Source organism: Athene cunicularia, assembly GCF_003259725.1.
Source record: "Athene cunicularia isolate RWA chromosome 1 unlocalized genomic scaffold, athCun1 chr1_part2, whole genome shotgun sequence".
NCBI lineage: Eukaryota > Metazoa > Chordata > Aves > Strigiformes > Strigidae > Athene > Athene cunicularia.
In genome coordinates this window covers 25700146-25716405 of record NW_020799092.1, presented here as the reverse complement: position 1 = coordinate 25716405, position 16260 = coordinate 25700146, and the positions used below count along the sequence as shown (strand labels likewise).

The following is a 16260-nucleotide window of genomic DNA, read 5'->3' as shown; positions in this document are numbered from 1 at the left end:
TGGTATTTCAGCTCACTGCTATGCTTTTAGTAGAGTGGGCAATAGCTTTACCTATTTCATCCACAAAACAATTTCCAAGAAGTTTTTCTATTTTGTCCTATAAAAATATACTGTAAAACCTGAATATCAGAGAAAAATTCTACCATGTCTCTACCGTGTCCACACAAAATAATGTTATGGGACAAAAGACACATATATTTTATGTTTTTATAATTTGAACATGTTCTATCCTTTCGTTTTGATAAGTAGCTAAAATTTTTTTTGGCTTGTAGGGAATTTAATTGACAGTATGTCAGTGATGACAACTTACAAATTCAGCTATGAAAAATATATTTATCTCCTTTTCACCAGATGTATACAGCTCTCAGAAGTTAAGCAATGTTCTAAACATTTAGCAAGAGGTAACATCTAAAGCAGCACACGGAAATTCAAATATTAATCCTCAGCTAGACTGGGCTTTCACCCACCACTGTGGAACACCACCAGCGAGGATCTGATTAACACAAGACGTTGATGGATTCTGAAGGAGGCTATACCCAGACTGATGTAGAAATTAATAGACTAAGTGATGTAAGCCAAACTAAGTGCAACTGTCTATTAACCCCCATGAACATGACTCACTGTATAGGGAAAAGGTAAGAAACAGCAACCTGCATCTTGAGGAGAAGACAGGCTAAGCTGGGAATGGGGGAAAATGCAAAGATGACCGGAAGGAATATAGTTAAAACTAAGACCTTGACCTACCCAAACAGAGTCTGTACATGCTCTGCTCTGCCATGCCCCATGTCAATCAGCGTGGCATTTTGCAGTATGTTCCTAAAGCTCTGAACCTTAAAGTTTTCACTCCCTTCATGTCTTAATCTTTCTTTTTAATACTTGTGACCAAGAGTAACGATTTCTGACTAAACCGACACACTGAAATGCCTCCTTCCATAAACCAACAATAAAATCTGAAGCTGGCTCATCAGGGTGCTAGTCCCCTTTATTGGTAATGTCAGATGAAAGGGAGATGTGATTAAGAGAAACTTTGTCTCCTACCATCACCATTCTCTTTCCAGCAATACCTTTTACAAAAAGACTGAAAAACAAAAGAAATACAAAAAAAAATCACGACACACCCATAGCTCATTCTATTTCCCAAAAAAATGACTTAATTCCAGAATCATTAGGCATTTCCAAATCACACTAATTATTCTGGAATAGAAGAACTAATTTCCAAATAGTTTCCATGGTAGGGAGCTAATTCCAGTCATCTTTTCATAAACAACCCCTTAATCATGTGAAGAATCTGGTTAGCTTCAACAGGATTTCCCATTTGGGCAGCACAACCAAGTCCTAAGTGCATGCCTGAAGGACAGGGAGGAAGAGAGGGATTGCATCACATAAAAGGCATTCTAGCTCTCCTTCTCTTTATGGGTACTGGCATCTACAGAGTCGACAGAGCAAGAGGCTGTGCGTGTTTTTAAGAAGCTAACATGCAGAAAAATTACTCTGCCAGTCAAAAGAGCCTATTCATCAGCATTCCTAAGCTCAGGAATGCATCTCAGCAGTTAGCAATTTATCGTGGTGATTATAGCAATCTACTTGTGGTGCAAACACCAAAAAGCAAGAGACGTTTTGGAAGGATTTTTTTCTTCAGGTTCTTTGAAAATATGGCAAGCTTTTGCCATACAACATCGGCAATCCAACAGCCACATCTTTAAAAAAAAAAAAAAAAAAAAGAGGAAGCAGAATCATTAAAACCAGAATGGATTAGAATTTAGACCCATCTCCTCCTCTAGTGTCCTAATTTCTGGCAGATAACAGACAGAAAGAGAAAGAAAGCACATACGATGTTCTGCTGCTGCCCATTACTATACTCACACAGAATCTATCTGGGATAGCCCAGAACACACTGAGACACACCACATCACTTTGAAAAAAAAAAACCAAACCAATTCACTAACTCAACTCAGTTTACATCCTGCGTTTTAAACCAGTAAACAGTCAGGATATCACAGTTCATCAGTGACCCTGAATCTTCCAGTGATACACCACAGTAATCACTGAAAATAATTACTACCTTGCTGAGCCCCGATACCAATCGTCTAGAAAAATCTGAAATGTTTTCCAAAACAAAAGCTTATTCTAGCAGTTTACTAAAAGGCTGAACACCACACTGGTGCCAGTGGGATTACACACTGCTGCTTTGAATGAAGGTACCACGTCACCAGTGAAAGACATTACTACAAACTATCACGCTCTTGTTAAGTTTTCAAACTCGCTCACAGATTGCAAAGCGTGTCCTTGTTTTCTTACGTGTCCATTTGTGCTTCTGATAGTAGAATAACAGCTGAAGTACAAGGACATGCACTCTTCAAACTGGCGGAGGACTTACTACAGAGAAAGGAGAAATTCTGCCAGTGCCCTGCACTAGCAGCAGGTGCAAGGGGGGCATATACCCCAGGGCCTGAGACTGGTAACGTACGTGCTCAGAACGTCCTGGCACTCCCAGCACCAACATCCAGCCCAACTTGTATCACAACAATTTACTACCAAAGCCACATGAGACAGCTGAGCTGATCCAGCAGCTTGCTGGGTCTCCAGATGGAGACATCTCAGGCTTTCTCACCCAATCTGACTGCGTGATTTTGCCTCTTCTCTTGTTCCAGTTCTGGTGGCTTGCTGGACTCTTGCTGAGCCAATTCAGCTTTCCAAAACACTGTTCTCTATTTCTCTTTTCCTGTATATTGTTGTTAGGTTATTGTTTTGCTTATGTGGTTACGTGAGCTGAATCAACTCATAGAGGAGGTCAGACAAGCAGCATAACCAACCTTAGGGAGCAGGCAGAGAGAATTCTGTAGCTGGAAGAGGAAGGTTTTTTGCCTTTTGAGAACAGAGAGATGTTAGATCTGCTCTATCCTTCTCACATCATTTCACCCTAAATGACAGGTACATAAGTGACCTGCACACCTGCTGCTTTAACTCTGCAGGAACGATTCTTCTAACGGGAAACTTTCCTCTGATTGACAGATTACTGCATCAAAACCAATGCTTTTAAAAACTCCCCTTTCCAAAACTGCTGCAATTTATTTGTGAACTGACTTTGGGAAACCACACAAAGGTCTTGCAGTGAGAAACTGAAGTAAATAGCATGTGTAGCAATTAATAATGCAAATCATAGATAGAGGCATGAGACTGTAAAGGCACACTGCATGAATCACGCACATTCCCTGGCTGGGAATTTAGGGAGCGATTAGAATCACAGTACACACTGTTTATAGTAGGAAGGAAAAGACGACACCTTTCTCTGCATTCCCCCACACCCACGCCACACAAATGAATCACTGAATTAAAGTGCTACTCTACCTGAAAGGTCACTGCTTTCAATTCTCCGCAGGTCTGAATCAGCCCAGAACAACTTGCCTAGCTGGCTGTCAATAGCTAGTGCTATGGGCTTGCTCAAACCACTGAAAAAAAGGACCTCTCGTTCAGTTCCATCCAATGCTGCTCTCTCAATTTTAGGAGACCTTTCCTGAAGGTTGGTGAAATACATGTATCTGGAATAGGAATGATCAGAGGGGAAAAAAAAAAAAGTTTATTTGATCTTTCCACATTTTTGTGATACGACCAAGACATCTTAACAAATGTCAAAGATGTTTTTATTCTGACAAACAGAAAAACCAACCAGCAGCAAGAAACAAATTTGATTCTCAAGGCCTTCAGCCTGAATTTGCCCACGTCACTATTTCAGCTACGTACCCTTTCTCTGGATTCACCACAATGGCCCTGGGCCTATCTTGATCCCCTTTGAGCACCACTCCCATGGCTCTCCCATCCAGGCGTGTCACATTGATCACATTAGTAGCTTCACAAGTCCAGTAGATGTAGCGGCTGTAGATGTCAATGCTCAGGTCATAAGGCTGCATGTCTAGGTTCTGGTTGGGAACTGGGCTTGTCACAACAGTGAGGCTCTACAAAGGAAAGAGACAACCCAGAGAAGAGCATTTAATCTGATCTAACGTGAGCAATTTTATTTACTATGGATGCACTACACCGAACTACTTCTCAGGAAAAGGAGGCGGCCAAAACACTATCGTAAAGTAGGAAACCTACAAGTCCAGTTGCCCCACCAACACCTTTGATTTGATATAGAAACTTAGTCTCAATGGTTTTTCATAATGGCAATCACATTAGCTGGTTGCAGCTCACAAGACTTAGCAGGTTTGACCAGCAAGTCCAAACTGTCTTTATGTTGAAGGTGTAGGTTCAACTTCCCCATCTCCTTTGCTTTCTTGACAACCCTAAGTTTTGTTTGTATAGACCCAAACCCAGAAAGTTTAGTGCTTTACAACAGAAACACTCGCATCATGACTAATTCCCAAAGCTTCAGCTGAACAGATGAAAACAGAGGCAGAGTGAGGCCAGACAGAGCTTGAAATTCTTGCCTCGCTGTTCTCCACCACCACTGCCATCACACTTGGGTGACATAACATAAGGATGAATAATAAATGAAAGGCAACTCTGCCAACAGACAGAAAGGGCATCAGCTGGTGTGAGACAGTGACTTTAAAGCATTTCCAGCTAGCACCTTTCTGCTCTAAAGTTCTTGCCTTCTGCTGGTCCAGACCTCTGCAGTTCACACGCCTTTCTCTTTTTTTAAATTATATTTTTTTTTAGAAAGAAACTGCACAGTCTCCCTGTAGTGAAAGATGAACCTAACTGATAACTTCCATGAACTTTTCAGAAAACCCTAAGGGGACTGGTAACTCAAAAAACACAACTTTACATAATCTCTTTGGAAAACTTCATGCTTCTGAGGTGAGCTGCCTCCACCCTCTCACCCCCAAATTAAACTTTACCAGAAAATTTGCCTAACTTTCTTATTTAGCTTGTCACCTCTACAAAAGGGTGTGCCTACAAGTCTTGCATTTGTTTATTCTGATGAAGCTGGCAAAAACCTGGTGCCTTTAACTAGGTTTGGGTGTTAAATTATTTAGATATTCTAAAATTAAAATCATTGCTAAATTAAGAGAGTTAAGGTTGAAGGGCATTTCAGTAGGATCCAACTACCACCACACCCACCACCAGAAACCACACACTCTTAAAATTAAGCTGAATATAGCACCTCTGTTGTTCAACTTAAGTCTCCCACTGCTCTCTCATTCAAACAATCAGGAAGGAAAAAACCCTTTATTTTAAAACGTGAAAATGAACAAGCAGTCACTCCTTACGATTAACCTCGCTATACCTGTACCCTACTCTACTGTTTCTGTATTCCCCAAATACATTCTCCTAAGCCTGCTACATCTCTTAGGGGTCGCTAGTTCCAACCTCCTCACTCAGTGCCTCTGTGGTTGACATCAGCTCTCTTCCTAGCCCCACCAGAACCTGGGAGGCTTCAAAGCTGTGTGCTCACAAAGTCCCACCCTCTTCATTTCAGAGTCAGTGCCCCTGTGATCCGTGAATTTACAGCTCTTCCTTCTCCCTGACACACTCTGGTTCTCCCAAGAACCTTCCCTTCCACGTTTCACTTCTCTCAAACAAGGGTTTACAACAGCCCTCAGCCAAAAACCATCCCTGAGCAAATAACATGCTGTCAACAACAGTATCTTTAAGTTGGTCTCAGTATTCCATGTTTTATTTCTTGCTGCACCTCCCAGCTTACTGGCTGAGGACTCCAGAAACTCCAGATGCCACTTGTTTTGCCAAGTGACAGCTAGTAATCTACAGGAAGTCTGTGTAACTAAATTATTTATGTACAGTCATTCACTGTTGGGTGTAGGGCAGGCCTTCCTCATCTTTCAGTAATTCCATCACCCGCAGGGTACCTGGCTGCCGTCTTCCTGTGCCTTCCGGATGATGTTCTGCCGAGAATCAATCCAGTACAGCTGCTTATCCAGGGGGTCGTAATCAATGGCTCGAACATTCCTGAGACTGTGGATAGGGAGTATGATATCTGGACTCTGCTGCTCATCTATCACCATGCGATTAATTGCATTCTTCTGACTGAACAACAGAAAGGTTGTAGGAGCTTGGAGGGTTAAAAAAAAAAAAAAGAAAAAAAAGAAGGGTGAAAGGGTTACACACAGCAATAATGTTGGGTATTTGTACGTTCAATAACGACAGCTACTATATATAACCAGAGGGTAGCTATTATTTCATTCCCATTCTCCCTCTTCCTTTGCCGAATAAAAAACCAAACCCAAAACAAAACATAAAAATCCCAACCTCTGATCAGTCTGGAGAGCCTTTCAAATGACCTCTTCTTACTATAAATGTCTGAACATGGATGTGACAGGCAAAGATAATTTTGTAAGTCGCAGGACTAATTAATGTGAAGACTCCTGTCAAAATCATCTCAAAGAACAGTCAGCTATGCCTCTCACAGAACTGTCAATTTTTCTTTCTAAAGGGGTCTCAAGGTCCCTTCTACTATTCTGAAGTTGAACTTTTGCTAGGTATTCGTCTACTTGCAGAGGAATCTGAGCAAAAGCCAGCTCTGGTTCCTTATTCAGAAGTTCCAGGGAAGAGGGATTGATGTTAGAGTGGTTCAGTCCTGTTCCCACAAACTCTCTTTCTGCCTGCACTGGAATGAAACAACAACCAAATCACAGAAAAATCTCTTAGGTATGTGCAAGGCTGTGTTTTTGGAGAAAAATCTAGTCACTCTTCTCAAATTTCTTTATATTTCTTAGTTTTAGGTGCTCATCTGGAAATTCTAACCTGTAATCAGAAAAAAAAAATAATCTGATGCTCTGCTTCAGGTTTTCAAATGCGCAGCAAAAATTCCCTGGAAAAATGATTTTTTTCTTAGAAATAACATCAGAAAATAAGTCTTCCCCACCCCATATAGCTGTAAGTTTACCGCCTGTATCTTACAGTAAGTGCACAAGGCATTTAATACATCATTACAAAGAAATCCCTGTATTACATAACTGGGTCAGGAAACAGAGGAGGTAGTTAAAGCATTTTCCCTTTTCACAGGGTTCTTTTCAATAATGGTCTACCTGGAGCCACTGCTGTGCAAGACAGCACAAGAGCCAGCAGCCAGAAATGGAGTTTGCAGCCTCCCTGAAGTTTGTACAATCAATTCTCTATAGCACAAATCTGGAGAGATTAGCAGTAGGACACTGCACTCATTCAATCCACCCTGTAAAACAGGTAAGGCAAGCACCTTGGAAAGGGGAGGTAGCAAAAGTCTTCCAGAGAACATCATCACCTTGCTTTGTTATTTTAGGCATATGCTTTGAACATTTATTCTGGCTGCTGGAAAAAAAATAAAGGGGGTGGTGGTGGTGTAGTTTCCTTGGTAACTAAGACTCATTTCTAACATCCTATAGCAATCAGGCCTAATTGCAAGGTATTTTTGTGTTCTGGAAAACCTGTATTTCCCCTCCGAGCATTTCTCCAATAATTTAAGATGGCTTCTACTTAGCTCTAAATAGTAGAAGAAAGCACAAAAAAAGCAAAGTGAAGATTATATGAATGTGTATAGAGAAATTATAGATTCAGAAAACATCAGAATTCTTACCAACCAGTTGAGAGTAATGGAAAAGGAAAAAAAGCTTAAGATAAAACAGTGCAGGTAAACATGCCATCATAAACACCTAAAATTCTTTCCACTTTACCCCTAAGACACCCTCTCACTCTCTAATATTACCTGGTTTCCAACTCTGAATTGATGGTTCATTAGAAAAAGCACCAGCAGAATTCCTCCCCTTGAGTCCCCACACCTCTGAAACACTACCAGTTTCACAGATCCCTTCCCAGTTTTCATCATTCTCCCTCCCAACAGTCACATATTTTAACTATATTTTTGGCAGGCAAATGGAGTGCAATGAGCATGTCTCCTGTGTAACAACTGCCTTCAAACTTCACGACACGTGGTAGGTCTGATGAGATACCAGATCTCAGAGCAGTGTGTCCTTCCCGTAATTAAAACCATCTATGCACACAGGGGCAGGGTAATCCAGAGGGGAGGAACTGGCCTCTAGACAAGGCTTGGGCTAATAATGATGTTCAGAAGTACATAAGCAAGTAAGACAGGCAAGAGAAAGTTAAAACAATTCATGCTTCAATTATAGTGGCCAAGAAAAAAATTATATTATATCCAGAGAAGTTTAAGTCTCCAATTACCTACAAATGAGAAGCTGGAAAGTTCCCAGGTTTGAACATGGCAGAAGATTCCTAATATCTCACGAACAGCCCTGAACTGTACTGCAGGTTCCATCTGCTCACAACACATTTCCTGTATTTTTCTCCTTTTGTTTCTAAGAGCATTTTCACAAGAAAACACGACCTTTGATCATTTTGCTACTTACTCTCCACTGAAAGTCAAATTCCTCCACCTACAAAATCACAGTTGTTCACCAGAGAGGTGCCAGCCGTGCCTCTAACTTGCAAGAAGGTGTGAGAGGGTTAGAGTACAAGAATCCAGTTGTCATGCAAGTGCCCCTTGCAATAAAAAAGGGAAGGAGGAGTACAAGGACACGTGGTGGGGTGGAAAAGCAGTTTTCCAAAGAGCACGATTTTCAAAAAATGCCATGAGGTGGCATTCGTGGAACAAGCTGGCCTGCTTTTGGCTTTAAAACAACAGTTGGATCTCTCTGCTCGTGCATAACACGGACAAGATACAATCTGTCTCTCTGTACCATGAATCTCTTCACCCACTGACTAATCTGAATGACACCAGTGGAAATCAGCCATCCAGCGTGGCTGCCAAAATTATGAGAGCTTCACTGGCAGCCAGTTATTGAGAGATGGATAAATTATTTGGTTAGAAGCTAATTACACACAGCCCGAGGGGCCCTGTGGTTCATATTCTGCACGACAATGAAGAAAAATGGGGCTGCACTGAGATCAGAAATCTGAAGCGCTGGAGAGGCCGTGGAGTCGAGCCTCTCCTCACTGAGGAAGAAACACTTTTAGGGGTACAAGAGGGGCCCACCTCAGCCTCTCATCAGCCAGCAAACACAGCTACTGGAGAATTAAATCCTGACCACCTAAAGGCTTTGCAAAGTCCCGAATATAGACTAAACTATCACATAACCTTTATGTCAGATTAGAAATAAACAAGCGGATAAATAAACAAGCAAGTACTTGAAGAGAGTTTGACAGATAAAAAACCAACAGCCTTTTGAGCTTTCCTGTTTACACAGATTTAGCTGAGTCACTGAAAGGGCTCACTAACAGCTGCCTTTTTTTTTTTTCCTTTCAATATCCTATCTTCTCTTAAAAGTCAGTAGGCTTTTTGTATTAGAAAATTATATTTTAAGTACATTTTTTCTATTGGCATCTTTATCCAGACATATATCCTGTTTCCTATGGAGGAAGGGAGGCTAAGAAACCAAAACCACGTTCAGCATTTAAAATAAAAACTAGTTTTAACTTGGCCTATCGGCAAACAAGCTCCACCATTTCACATGAAAATAAAACTCTTTTTTTCCTCCAAGTACAATGCTCGCATCTGTTACTAAACACATCCGCTTCTGTGTTTTATTTTCACTCACTACAGCTTACCACTGCAAGTCCTGTTGTCAGAGTTCAAGGAATAGTGAGCGGGGCAGCCGCAGACAAAGCCACCGACGGGCACTGCTAAGCAGAGGTGAGAGCAGTGACCGTTGCTGGAGGCACACTCGTTCCAGCCCGCCTGCCTGGAGGAATGGAAGACCAAGATGTCCATCACGTAATCCAAATGCCCTTGGATGATAGTTCGGTTCTGGCCACTGGTCTTGTTGGCTCGTTCAATGCTACGCCGGCTCCAGTCTGTCCAGTAAATGTAATCCTGATACTGAGTCAAGCCAAATGGGTGAGGCAAGTCATCAGCTATAATCTCACGGTCAAGGCCTGTTTCCAAAAAGGGAAAGAAAATGCAAAATTACATGGGGACAAACGATATGCCGTTGGACATGTCCCCTGCACAGAAAGGTTAACATATAATTAAAGTTGCATTCTTACAAAAGTAAATTCTAAAGCAACATACAATATTCCAAAGACCATCCTGAAGTCTCAGAGCCTATCAATAGAAATGTGCTAATCCTGCTCATAATTTACGTAAGAAAATGTATTTTACTAAAGAAGTCTCAGTTTTAAAAATGATCTGGGTTCTCAGAAAGACTCTGTCCTTTCCCTCCTCTCCGAAACAAACAGGATTCCTCTGAAGCAGATGCAGTATCCTGACACTGTATTCCCAGTTCACCACCTCTCGCACCACAGCTGGGTCTCTGCCCACTGCTTACAGAGAGAGAATTGTTATGAGCTTAATAAAATTCTACATTGTATTATGAGAAAAATTAAATGCACAAGGTTAAACTAACCTCTCTCTGGAATGTCGTAACAGGAAGGTGCAGTTACAAACTCAGGGTAGGAAACAGTTAATGGTGTATAGTGTGGAAATGTTAAGAGACCTTAAGGAGCAGGGCATGGAGGGGAAAATGATTTCAACCACATTATTTCAACCACTTCATTACCACGGGATGTCCTGCTGCCTTGTCACAGAAAACAAATGGGAGATTATGAAGCAAGATATCACTCCCTCTTTGCACAGAGAAGACAACGATGCACAGCCCTGCACTCTGCTGTCACTAGCCACAGGGAAAATTAAATTCTAATGCTGTGTCCAGCTCCACGGTACACAGGGGAATGCTGGGCCAGCCTTGACAGCACACCAAAATACATGAGAAGCTGAAGAAAAGCTTTTATATTACATATAATTTCTATAATGCATTCTCTTGTTTTGATCTTTTTCTAGCTTTGTTCCACTATTGCAAATGTACTGTTTAAAGTAGACTATCTCCTTTAGCCTTAAATATTGGCTGGTGATAACGCTAATCTGAATAATTTGGCATACGAGGCAGTCCACTCCCCTGGGTGACGAGAAGTTAAGAAAAGATAGAGTGCAAATCTGAGAGAGCTTGAGTCCTCAGTACCCTACTTTGGGACAGGGAAAGAACAAAATATTCCACCTCCATTTAGCTGTAATGACCAGTTTATAAAACAATCACACAGAGCCCAGTGTGAGAGAGTCCCCCTCATGAACAGTACTAGCCAGGAAAAGCTCCTTGGTGCGCAGGATCCTGGGGGAAAAAAAAATGCCCGAACCCTGACAATACCAACAAAGATTAAAAACCAAATTGTATTAAATTACATTGTGAAAAGTGTCCAATAAGCTGTTGTTATCTTGGCTCTCTACCTTCCTACAGATGATGAAGTGTTTGTTATATACTTGCCAGTGCTCTTCAGAGCAGCAAAACAAGAGTCTCCAGAACGCTGAAAGTTGACAGCTTTGTCCTACATATAACTGAAAACACGTACAGCTTGTATAATTTTAACTTTGTGAGCAACAATATTCACCTACAAGAAAATCGAGGCCTCGCTAAATGCTGCGTTGCATAAACATGAATTACAGAAGCAAACGTTAAAGGCACGTGAGTTCGGAAAAATCTATTTTTGTCTTAAGACGTGGATCTTTGCATTACTTAAGTAATGACTTGCCACAGGGAAATGTGAAACAGTAGCAGCGTGCCCGTGACGCGGCCCAGGGCTCTGGGTCTCACCGAGCATGTTGGAGGATTCTATCAGGTTGGTATCGAGGTCGGTCCAGTACAGTCGTCTTTTAGCGTAATCAATAGTGAGGCCGTTGGCACGTCCCACGTTTGGTACCAGAGTAGTCCTCTCGCTGCCATCCATAGCAGCTCTATCAATCTTTGGCTTACCACCCCACTCAGTCCAGTACATAAACCTGATTAAAAGGAAAAAAAAAATAAAAATATCACATTCAATCCAAAAGAAAACTCAAGGGGAAAAACAAAACACAAATCCTTAGAATGAGTAAAAGAAAAAAACAAGAGCTGTAAATTTGAGCATTTATTAAGCCCCATTACATTAAATATTCTTTCAAAATACAAGCATGAAGTGAGTCAAGTTTCCTCAGAATGCTTCCAACTTAATTTTTCCACTTGGAGCTGGATTTTCACCAGGAAATTCCATATGAAAGCACTTCAATCTTAACTAATCCACACACATCGCTTAAGAAGCAAAAGGTTGGCAGCTGGGCACCTTCACTTGTAGCCGGTTATTTAGGAAGGTATTTTCCATGGCACTTAGCTTCGGTTGCTATTCAGTTGTCCATCAGATGAAGGAATACAAAAGGGTTGGTATGCAAGGTACCTTCGCTCATAGACGACACTTCCCATCTCCAGACAACTAAGCCAATCAGCCATGTAACAGTATGTTAAATCTCAGCCAAGGGCAGAATAACACAAAACTGTCTGGCGTTTCCACTGGAGCAAAAGTACAAACTATTACATACTCACAGTTTATGCCTCATTTGGCAGAAGCAGACCTGTACATGTTTACATTTTCTTCAGACACTGTACAGTAGAGGGCTATATATTTGACATTTGGTGGCTAGTTAGTCACTCCTTCCAAAATGTTTTTTTAATGCTATTTGCTTTCCAAGTGAGACATCGCCAGCCAATGTGTTTACACCTTTCTGCTTTAATACCTCTAGTAACAAACACCTCTGAAATGCTTCTAATTTCAACCAACCACACAGTGGGAAACGTTGCTTCAGAAACTGCTGATCAAGGGGAAGCTATTCTTTAGACACCAAGAATACTTGCAAATTTTTCTTCAAGTTTTTTGCAAGTTGTGCACAGCATGGACCTAAGTGTTAGAATTGTCCCTGCAATAGCAATGCCAGGAAAACTTCCTTATCAAGTATGACGACACAGCTCAAAAGGAAAAAACAGGCATTCAGACTCAATTTTTTTTTTTTTTTTCTGGTCTGTGGTGAAGAGACAAAGCATTGAATTATAATGATCCTTGGAAAAACGTCTAGTGTAAAACTAGAATCACACGTAGCAACCTTTCCTGACAACTGAGTGACTGGAGCTAACAATCTAGTCCTGGATGCCCTCTGATGTACTTGTCCAGGCATCCCCTGGCATGTTGGGGCTAAACCCCACCCAGGTGTCCCACTGCAGACAGTGCACAGCTCTGCTGGCCTAAGCACCGTGACAATTGTCACCACCTTGTTGGAATGAGGCAGGAAGAACGTGCTCCGAGTTCTCTGCATTGCTCTAACTCTTGCAGCGTCACTGGAAACTGTGATCATTTCATAAACCTTGAAAATGAAGTTCCCTCATTTGTAAAATGAGAATAATACAATGTCGGCACAATCTCAAATAGGTTTATGTTTTTAATTAGTGTCAAATGAGCACTTCATGGTAGAAGAGCTATTTCAGAAGCTAAACAGTTTTGCCTTGCCCTGTTCCTTCCTCCTTCCCCCTGCTTATTGTCCTACTTTTGCTATTACATTTGAATCCAACTGAGAAGTTTCTTCTCAGAAAAGCTTTCGTTTTGGGGATAATTGTTTCCACTCTTTCTCTGTCCTTGCTTCCGTTGTCCATACCAACTAAAAAGGCTTCCTTATCTGAAGAAACAAACACCTTCCTTATTCTTAGACAATAAGCTTTACTCCCCCACTCTCAGGATAAATCATTTAATAGTTTTATTGGACCCTAACTTGTGATAAAAAGAATCCCCGTTTTTAAAAGGACAAATATTTTCTTTTCAATGTTATAGTCCTTTTCTAATTAATGAATTCCACAAACCTAAAACTACTTTGATTCTGTGGTTAATTAAAAAACTAAATATAAATCCCTTTTTAATGAGCTGCTCTGATTTTTTTGGTAGTAGTCTTAATGATTATTCAGGACATTAAGAGCGTATTCCTCCATCCCTCATACTCTAAATTACCAAGTTGTATTCCCCAGCTCAGTTCTCTCAGGATTTACAGGCAGCGCCTAACTAACATGCCCTAGAGGAAGCATTACGATGTTGTTTTTCACTGTTCATAAACATAAAATTAAACCAGCAAGTTACCCCTCAGCAGGGTCCAACGCCAGCGCCCGGGGACTGTCAAGATCTTTCCACACCAGCACCTGGCGATGCTGTCCATCCAGCTTTGACACTTCTATACGATTTGTCCCTGTATCAGCCCAGTACAAGTTCTTCCCCAGCCAATCTACAGCCATGCCTTCCGGGTAATCCAAGCCAAACTCCACGACGTGTTCCAGTGCGCTGCCATTCATAAACGCTCTGCTGATGGTCTGCAGGGATACAAAGATACACAGGCAAATTAAAAATTTTACCAGTCTGTCATTCGGCTGGTTGTTTGCTTTGTTGCATTTTAAACACTTTCAGATTTTAGGCATCTCCTAGGAAAGAGGATCTTACAATATGCTACTTATTTGCAAGGCGAACAATGCTGCTATTCAGAAGTAATGATTTACTGTTCTCCATGAATGTATTCTGTGTCAATTACAATAGCGTTTCACTGGGGAAATAAATGGGATAACTAGTCTGCTTCAATTAAGCAGTCTACATGCCAAAATGACCTTAATAACTCAGTGCCAACTTCGAGGGGGAAATATTTTGGCTCTCCCAGGACTATACAAAAGCACCGATGTTATAGCATGGAACACAATTTAAAGCAGCCTAATGAAAAAGTTCAGGGCAGAACAGCAAATGGAAGAAAACAACCTAACGACTGATTAGCTCTGTATTGCAAGTGCTTCAGTACTGACGGTTGGTTTAATTTAATTTCACTCAGCATAATTTCTTCTCGGGCTTTTATTCAAGAGACTTAACTCTTGCCGTCATGGATCAGCCCGTGATAGCAGATACAGCCAGAATTATATTGTAATAATATATCAGAGTTTAGGCATTCCCTGATTTACTGCGACCACTCATGAGTCTGAAAGTAACAGAATAATGTTAGGACGGTACAAAATTCTTTTTGGGAAACATGGGTTTCCTTTCTATGTCCCTAATATTCCCCTCTGCAGAGGCTCCTCATGCTCTTAACCCATCAGACGTTAACACAAAGACTGATTTTTTTGTTTACTTCCCAGTTTGGATGTTACCTGCTAATTACGCCAATTTGTGACAGTACACAGCAGGGAACTTTGTATCTCAGTCTTCATCTGTACCATCCTTAAAAAATTGATCAGATCCTTGCTTTATTTTTATTTCAAACACAGCTCAGATGAATACCATACCTAAAGAGTTCAGCCAAGCCACCTCTCAAACTCACTTAAACCGTGTTTTTAAGTTTTATGGTTCTTCAGTTGCAAAGGTCCATGAGTTATTGTTGGCTCAGGTCTCAACCCAATTGCAGAAAACTTTCTTTTATTAAAAACTAAATTTTTGGTGCTCGAAATTCTGACTACATCTACAACCCATGAAAAACAAAGGGCATAACTAGACTTACTGCTAACAGACAGACAATACACAGATTTCTGTCGCTGCATTAACCATCACATTTAAACACCTACCCTCAACCTTTTCTGATTTGTCACTCTAGACCCTAAACCTGTTTTATAAAGCCTGTGGTTCATAATATGTCTCACATGCAGCAGTTATGTAAGTTAATGAGCAGGTAAGACCCATTTTAACTTCCTGCCCCAAGACAAGGCTTCCCCCCGTTAAAGATATTTGGCAAAACCTCCATGATCCCCAAAACCTCCTGCCATATGGCACTCTTCCGAGCTTTCTGCCAAAAAACTTAATTTTTGCAAACTTATCCTCTATGTGAAAGTGTATACGTTAGATTTAAACGATGTGATGGGTTGACACTGGTTGGATGTCAGGTGCCCACCAAAGCTGCTCTATCGTTCCCCTCCTCAGCTGGGCAGGAGAGAGGAAATATCACGAAAGGCTCGTGCCTCAAGGTGAGGACAAGCAGAGATCACTCACCAATTACTGTCATAGGCAAACCAGACCCAACTTGGGAAAAGTTAATTTAATTTATTACCAAACAAAGCAGAGGAGGGTAATGAGAAATAAAACTGAATCTTAAAACACCTTTTCCCCACCCCTCCCCTCTTCCCAGGTTCAACTTCACTCCCAATTTCTCTACCTCCTCCCCCCAGCAGCTCAGGGGGATTGGGAACGGGGGTTGTGGTCAGTTCATCACCCCTTGTCTCTGCCGCTCCTTCCTCCTCAGGGGCAGGACTCCTCACACTCCTCCCCTGCTCCAGCGTGGGGTCCTTCACACAGCAGACAGTTCTCTATGAACTTCTGCAACATGAAGCAGAACTGCTTCCCAAACTGCTCCAGCATGGGTCCCTCCCACGGGGTGCAGTCCCTCAGGCAGACTGCTCCAGTGTGGGACCTCCGTGGGGTCACAAATCCTACCAGCAAACCTGCTCCGGCGTGAGCTCCTCTCTCTACAGGGCCACAGGTCCTGCCAGGGGGGCACAGGACCCCTGC

The 16260-nt window shown here is 41.6% G+C and overlaps 1 protein-coding gene across 2 annotated transcripts in view; it reads right to left on the bottom strand.

Annotated features, from left to right (window-relative positions):
- Nucleotides 1–16260, bottom strand: part of LRP6 (LDL receptor related protein 6) — a 106664-nt gene that overhangs the window by 14716 nt on the left and 75688 nt on the right. For both annotated transcript variants that reach the window (XM_026867898.1, XM_026867897.1), the window contains 6 exons: nucleotides 13870–14096; nucleotides 11538–11722; nucleotides 9502–9828; nucleotides 5811–6013; nucleotides 3742–3953; nucleotides 3349–3539 (listed from right to left, as the gene is read on the bottom strand). In XM_026867898.1, coding sequence (XP_026723699.1) covers nucleotides 3349–3539; nucleotides 3742–3953; nucleotides 5811–6013; nucleotides 9502–9828; nucleotides 11538–11722; nucleotides 13870–14096 — 1345 coding nt within the window. The remainder of the gene's footprint in view (nucleotides 1–3348; nucleotides 3540–3741; nucleotides 3954–5810; nucleotides 6014–9501; nucleotides 9829–11537; nucleotides 11723–13869; nucleotides 14097–16260) is intronic.